Source organism: Anarrhichthys ocellatus, unplaced genomic scaffold (genome assembly GCF_004355925.1).
Source record: "Anarrhichthys ocellatus isolate YVR2014 unplaced genomic scaffold, GSC_Weel_1.0 scaffold21, whole genome shotgun sequence".
In the NCBI taxonomy this organism is placed as follows: domain Eukaryota; kingdom Metazoa; phylum Chordata; class Actinopteri; order Perciformes; family Anarhichadidae; genus Anarrhichthys; species Anarrhichthys ocellatus.
The window spans coordinates 6,584,956-6,592,299 of NW_022280051.1; the positions used below are offsets into that span (position 1 = coordinate 6,584,956).

At 44.2% G+C, this 7,344-nt stretch overlaps 1 protein-coding gene across 2 annotated transcripts in view; it reads left to right on the plus strand.

Moving 5' to 3' along the window:
* The first annotated feature begins 32 nt into the window (after positions 1–32).
* Positions 33–7,344, plus strand: part of LOC116389968 (SLIT-ROBO Rho GTPase-activating protein 1-like) — a 17,599-nt gene continuing 10,287 nt past the window's right edge. For both annotated transcript variants that reach the window (XM_031859137.1, XM_031859138.1), the window contains exons 1-10: positions 33–2,196; positions 2,279–2,333; positions 2,435–2,542; positions 3,925–3,987; positions 4,095–4,292; positions 4,479–4,607; positions 4,737–4,958; positions 5,463–5,564; positions 6,799–6,996; positions 7,168–7,252. In XM_031859137.1, the coding sequence (XP_031714997.1) occupies positions 1,979–2,196; positions 2,279–2,333; positions 2,435–2,542; positions 3,925–3,987; positions 4,095–4,292; positions 4,479–4,607; positions 4,737–4,958; positions 5,463–5,564; positions 6,799–6,996; positions 7,168–7,252 (1,378 nt within the window). In that variant the 5' untranslated portion in view covers positions 33–1,978. The remainder of the gene's footprint in view (positions 2,197–2,278; positions 2,334–2,434; positions 2,543–3,924; positions 3,988–4,094; positions 4,293–4,478; positions 4,608–4,736; positions 4,959–5,462; positions 5,565–6,798; positions 6,997–7,167; positions 7,253–7,344) is intronic.

Below are 7,344 nucleotides of genomic sequence, written 5' to 3' on the forward strand. Positions count from 1 at the left end.
TGTGTGTGTGTGTGTGTGTGTGTGTGTGTGTGTGTGTGTGTGTGTGTTGTAATGCGGTCAGAGGATGTCTTCCAAGGTGACTCCTCGGAGAAAGAAGACGGACCGTCTTCATCAGTAATTATAAAGGATTAAAAATAGAGCGAGGACGTGCGGTGCTGAACAGCTGAGTTAACGGCTTCGTCCAATGACAGAAAATGAAATAATTTATATTTGAAACACGTTAAACATTCGTTCTGTTTCCAGCTCCTCTAACAAGAGAGGAATCTCTGTTTTATGTGTGAACTGAATATCTTTGGGTTTTGGACAAAACGAGCTCTGAGAGGTCGTGATGAACATTGTTCACTATTGTTATAAATATATATAATTTATTTAATTAAATAATAATAATAATCTGTATTTGTTCAGCACATTTCATACAGATGTTGTAGCTCAAACTGCTGTACATTTAAAATAAATAAAAACATAAAACCTTCCTTTTACAGATGAAATGAATAACAGTGGTCGGAAGAAAGCGTGCTTATTACAAATACATTTTAATTGTTATTTAAAGACGAATAACAACCGGGAAACGTTTTACATTTAAAGTGTTTAAATGCATGAAAGGTCATTTAAAAGAAGCACGAGTGACTCTGTGTAGACGTTCATGTGCCGATGAATCCTACTGACTTCATTTTCATTTATTTGTCATGGTGCACAATGAAAGAGGAGAAGAGGATTATTTTTCTGCCCCTTTACTCAAAAACATAGATAACAATAGAATGAAATGGTCTGTTAGTTACAGTTACTTCATGAATACTTACAGTGATGAGAGAGAAAGAAGAATGCAACCACACAACATAATTTAAATACATGAATAGTTTCTATACATTTTCTTTAACTGCAGACTTTATTTACATTAAAGAATTATTCCGTCTTTTCTGCACTTTTGCTATTTAGTTTGCTCTTGTTGATAAAAATCACCAAAGTGCCAGAAAATTGATGTTGCAGCAGAAACGGACGTCCGTCACTCGCACATAGATAACTGTTTAAATCACACAGATGTCCTGCAGTTTATATGTATGAACTCATTACCTGGATCTATATTGATTGATCAAGTCTGTCTGTTTCCCTAAAGACCGATTCAAGGAAATAAAACCAACCAATCAATAGAAGCACTGGTGATTTGTTCTCATGGAGCTGCCATGAAAACTGTTGTGGTTCAGTAAATGTCTGCCGTCAGTCATCCTGGTGGAGGTTAGAGAGCCGCTGTCACTCAGCAGACAGGACAAATAAAGATTCACCGATTCAACTTCTTCACTCCCGATCCGGAGAACCGATCAGATCCCAGCATTTAATCAATACACTGTGTGGAGTAGAATTTTTTTGGCTGTAGGACTCGTGTTCTGGCTGTAGGACTCGTGTTCTGGTTGTAGGACTCGTGCTCTGGCTGTAGGACTCGTGCTCTGGTTGTAGGACTCGTGCTCTGGCTGTAGGACTCGTGCTCTGGCTGTAGGACTCGTGCTCTGGCTGTAGGACTCGTGCTCTGGCTGTAGGACTCGTTTCCTGGCTGTAGAACTCGTGTTCTGGCTGTAGAACTTGTGTTCTGGCTGTGGGACTCGTTTCCTGGCTGTAGGACTCGTTTCCTGGCTGTAGGACTCGTTCCCTGGTTGTAGGACTCGTTTCCTGGCTGTAGGACTCGTTTCCTGGCTGTAGGACTCGTTTCCTGGCTGTAGGACTCGTGTTCTGGCTGTAGGACTCGTTTCCTGGCTGTAGGACTCGTTCCCTGGTTGTAGGACTCGTTTCCTGGCTGTAGGACTCGTTCCCTGGCTGTAGGACTCGTTTCCTGGCTGTAGGACTCGTCCCCTGGCTGTAGGACTCGTCCCCTGGCTGTAGGACTCGTCTCCTGGCTGTAGGACTCGTCTCCTGGCTGTAGGACTCGTCTCCTGGCTGTAGGACTCGTCTCCTGGCTGTAGGACTCGTTCCCTGGTTGTAGGACTCCATGTGTTTGTGTGTTTGTGTAGATGTTCGGGCCCAGCTGGTGGAGCAGCAGCGATGTCTGGAGCAGCAGACGGAGATGCGGGTCCAGCTGCTTCAGGACCTGCAGGACTTCTTCAGGAAGAAGTCCGAGATCGAGACCGAATATTCCCGAAACCTGGAGAAGCTGGCGGAGAGGTTCATGGCCAAAACACGCAGCACGAAAGACCATCAGCAATACAAGTAGGACCGAGAAACCAAAGCGCAACATGTTCGATGTTTAAAACAGCAGAAGAAATTAAAAGTGTGTTTTTCTCTCCTCCAGAAAAGACCAGAACCTGCTCTCTCCTGTAAACTGCTGGTACCTGTTGTTAAACCAGGTGGGTTCCTTTAAGACCCTTTTATCATAATACATATGTAAAACATTATACATCCCTCCATCACACTCCCCCCCCCCCCCTCTCTCTCTCTCTCTCTCCAGGTGAGGAGGGAGAGTAAGGACCACGCCACCCTCAGTGATCTCTACCTGAACAACGTCATCTCTCGCCTCACTCACATCAGCGAGGACTCCGCCCGACTTCTGAAGAGGGTGAGCTCAAAGACCTTTCACTCACCGGACCAGTTCCTCCAGTTCACTTTAAGCAATGCTCTATTTCCTCTTCTTTGTTTAATTAAAACTTATCTCCAAACACTTAAAACCTACTTTAGGAGACAACGTGATAACATCAGCATTGTTTTTATATAAACTATTTATTTTTTATGTGTTTTTTAAAGATTCGGGTCTTTGAGCTCCGAGCCGCGAACAGCAATCGATACTTTTCTGACCATTAGGAGGGTTTCAGGCTCCGATCGGCCTCTTTCTGTCGGTTCAATGTGTCTACTTATTCTCAGGAGGGAGGAGCTTCTGACACATCGCGGCACCTCCAACTACCCGTAATTAAGAGGATGTTTAACTGCCAATAAAAGCCAAACATCTCGCTGTAAATCTCTGTAAATGTTCCAGCAGCAGACCTCGGTAATGGGCTGAGAGCTGTGCAACAGAAGGGAAAGAGAACGAGATCAATCCTGGAATCGCTCTTTGCTTGTTAACTTAATGTAGAAGAAAACAAGTCTTCATTCATTAATATGTGGTATCTTAAAGTACTGAAGTATTATCAGCTAAATGTACTCAAAGTCTAAATCTAAATACTGTACATGTAGTCAAGTAGAAGTATGAAGTGGAAGTACTACTTTAAGTACCTTGAATGTACTTCTCTTCCTCTCTTGTTATTTATTTATTTCTTCCTCCGGCTTCTTTAAGTACCAGAGTTGATTCTAATGAAAAGTAAAGTCAGTTTTCCCCTGAGGTCCGTCACGCTTCCTCCCAGTTTAACTAATCACACACACACACACACACACACACACACACACAGGAAAGCGCCTCTAACTTTAGCTCAGCTTGTTCATTATTAATCTCTCGTCTTTTATTCATACTGACTAAAGTGCAGCGGCTGCCAGCAGCTATAAACAGTCAAACTCTTACAGGAGCCCCCCCCCCATTAATATTATAATATAATATAATATTAATGTGCCGCCACATAACTCCCCAAAAGTGGCGGAGAGATGTTCTATCTCCAGCCTGAGAGTAATACTACTGTAATACTACTGTAATACTGCTGTAATACTGCTGTAATACTACAGCGACACGTAGGTTTCGTTTCCAGCCGGGGACATTTGTCCTCCGTCTCTGTCCAATAAAAGGTGAAATATCCAAAATATAATGTACTTAAAGTACTCGTTGAGACAGTATACAAGAAGTGGACGCAGTCACCGTGACGTCACACATTGGTTTGAGTTTTTCAAATGTCCCTTGAATCCCCTTGAAATGTGCTTTAAGAGGCATTCAAATGGAAATACTCCAGTACAAGTACCTCAACATGTGTGAGTACATGTAGTAATGATGTGTTTTCTGTGTTTCGACTCCTCTGTTAGAGTAAAGAGATCATCTTCCAGCTTCAGGAAGACCTCATGAAGCTTCTGAACGAGCTGTACACCGTAAGTGGACGTCAGCAGGTCTTTGAAACGTGTTTTAAATGTATTTTTCTTTAAGAAATACTCTCTCACAAAGCATCAAACAGAAGGTGGAAGTTTCTGTTCCCTAGGTGATGAAGACGTACCACATGTACCACGTGGAGACGATCAGTGCGGAGACCAAGCTGCGGGAGGCAGAGCGCCAGGAGGGCCGCGTGAAGGGCCTGTCGGGGTCGGGCGGCGGCGTGGAGCCGGTGTTCGGCCTGCGGATAGAAGAGCGCCACCAGAGACGCAACGCCGCCCGCAAGATGGAGAAGATGAGGGAGAAGGTACGTCTCCATGTCGAGGGTCGTGTGTCCTTCTAGTTAAGGAGCCGAGGAAACATAAAAGGAACCAAGGAGACTTGTATAAATATATCACACATCTTAATAGCTTCCTGCCTACACCTCGGCGTGTAAATCTCTCTGAGGAATGATGAGTTGTGAGGATCTTAACGGTGTTTCTTCCTTCATCAGAGGAAGGCAAAGTACTCTGAGAACAAGCTGAAGACTCTCAAAGCCAGGAACGAGTACCTGCTGACTCTGGAGGCCACCAACGCCTCCGTGTTCAAGTACTACATCCACGACCTGCCCGACATCATAGACGTGAGTGTTCCTGTTTAAACGCATTGGATGAGGAAGAGTCACCTGTTTAACTGTGATGATGAAGATACATAGTTATGGTTGTGTGATGCCTTCTATCGTTTCCTCCGTCCTCGTGTCCTCGTGTCTCAGTGCTGTGACCTAGGGTACCACTCCAGTCTGAGCCGGGCTCTGAGGACCTACCTGTCAGCCGAACTGAGCCTCGAGGCCTCCAGGAGGGCCGGTCTGGAGGTGCTGGAGGGGGCCGTGGAGGGCCTGGACCCGGCCCGGGACCGGCAGCGTCTGCTGGGCCTCTACCCCACCGCCTTCTGCCCCCCCCTACGCTTCAGCTTCCAGGCTCACATGGGGGACGCAGTCAGTACACCGTGCCGACCACATGCTTCTGGATTATTTCTTTAGACTTATATTAATGAATTATCATTATTATTATTACATACACTTCTTAAATATTTATCAAGAGAGAATTAGCATTTTATCTCAATTTTTTTATGTTTTTTATTAAACTTTTTTTCAGCCAGAATACTAATATTTTTGTGACACACTGTGACTTCCTTTTTTCAAAATAAAAGCTTTTAGCAAAACAGTCCAAAAATTCTGATGTGGACAAAAGTTCAGCTGAAAAACGCTGAATTTAATATTCGTCTTTCCACAAAGACCTACATCAATGAGTCGCTTACCAGAGACAGAAATGACACGACATGTTCCGTGATCGAGAGCTCCTTACGCATTATTTATATGAATGTATTTTTGGGTCACAGAAAAGCTCAGAAAGCACACACGTCACTAGAATTACATTGCACAACCTCTTCTTCTCCATGCTGTCCAATTTCATCCTGTCGTTGTCCCACTTCCTGTCAGGTGACCCAGATTGCCTCCCAGCCTCAGCTCCAGGCGGAGCTCACCCTCCGCCTCACGCAGCTGCAGACCCGCCTGGCGTCCCTGAAGATCGAGAACGAAGAGGTTGGGCCACGTAAACGCACACAGAACGATGCTCAGAATGTCATTCACAATCCATCCCCTCAGAGACCTTTAACGTCTGCACCGATCGCTGGAGAAACCTCCCTTCTTCAAATCAAAACGTTCATCTGACAGCGAGACACTCGATGAACAAAGTTATGTTCATGTAATACGTTTTCATGAAGCAGATGTAGCCTCTAAAAATAAACCCGTGACTCGCTGCTGTTAACTCGCCCTGAAGGGCATAAACATGCTGAAGGAGTCCAGATTAATGAGCTGCGTCTGCACGTCTCAGCAGCACGCACGCACGCACGCACGCACGCACGCACGCACGCACACACACACACACACACACACACCCTGGTTATCAGCAACAAATAACAACACTGTAAGTACAAACACACTTTGCATATGAAGAATGCTTAAACAGCAAGTTGTGCTTCAACACACAGACACTTAAACACACAGACCAACACACACACACACACACACACACGTTGTGGAAGAGGAAACAATTCGTAACTCGTGATCCATGAAGCTGTGACGATAGAAATGTGAATAGGGAAACATTTTTAACTCGTACATTTCACCATGAAACTTCCCAAGTTTATTACTGACATTAAGATGATTACTTTTTGTATTACAAGTTTCCTGAATTATATTTAAATATGCAAATGAGGCATTATCTAATGGTAACTTTTGGTGAATTTAACAGAAATCTACAGAAGCAAACAGACAAAGTAGTAAAATAAACATAAATGTGTATTTTGTATGTTTTCTTCCCACCAGTCTGAAAGAAGACGTGTATAAATATCTAAACGTGCACGACGAACAGTGTGTTGACCTTGAGCTTCACATGCAGCGCTGAGTCTCTCAGCAGGAGAACCGGCGGTGATGACGGAGTGTTTGTGGAATCATTTAGGAACGAGCGTCTCTCTGCAGAATCCAAACGTCCTCCATGCTTTGCAGCAGCAGTGATCATCTAATACTACAGCCGTAAAACTCGGTTTTATGAAAATATGAGACATAAAAGAACAAAATCATTAGGAAATATAGATAATCTGGTAAAGATTTAGATCTTAAGAGGACGTTATTAAAACGTGATTGTTGACATTCCTCTAGATTAGTGTTTAATGTGGTGATTCTGTGATATTTTAGAAACCTGCAGGATCTTTGCATCTTGATTCGTCAGGTTTCCTTAAAGTGGTTCGGTTTTTGTCCCGTCCCCCCTCTCCAGGTGAAGAAGACCTGGGGAGCGACTCTGACGACCCTGCAGGACATGACGGTGCTGGAGGACTTCGACGTGTCCCAGAGCTTCACCCACAGCCCGTCCTCCGAGTCCGTCAAGTCCAGCGTGTCAGACGGATACTTGAACAAACCGAGTCTGGCCAAGAAACGAGCCAATCAGCAGGAGACGGAGCTCTTCTACTTCACTGTGAGGACATGTGGACGCTCTGAGAGCCGTTTCAGTGCTCACTGTCATCCCGTTACACTCATATTTGCAGCTAACTTCATATTAAAGTGCTTCGATCATTTGTTCATTGTAAATATTTAATGATATTTTTGAAAACTTGCTGACTGTGTGTTTTATTTTCTAAATCCTCAGAAATTCCGCGAGTATCTGGAGGGAAGTAATCTCATCTCTAAGCTTCAGGCCAAACACGACATCCTGAAGAAAGCTTTAGCAGAAGGTGAGACCAGCAGGAGCGTCTATCAAGTTAATATTACTGATATACAGGCATCATAATGTAACTGAGCAGAGCCTGAAGGCATCATAGTGTCA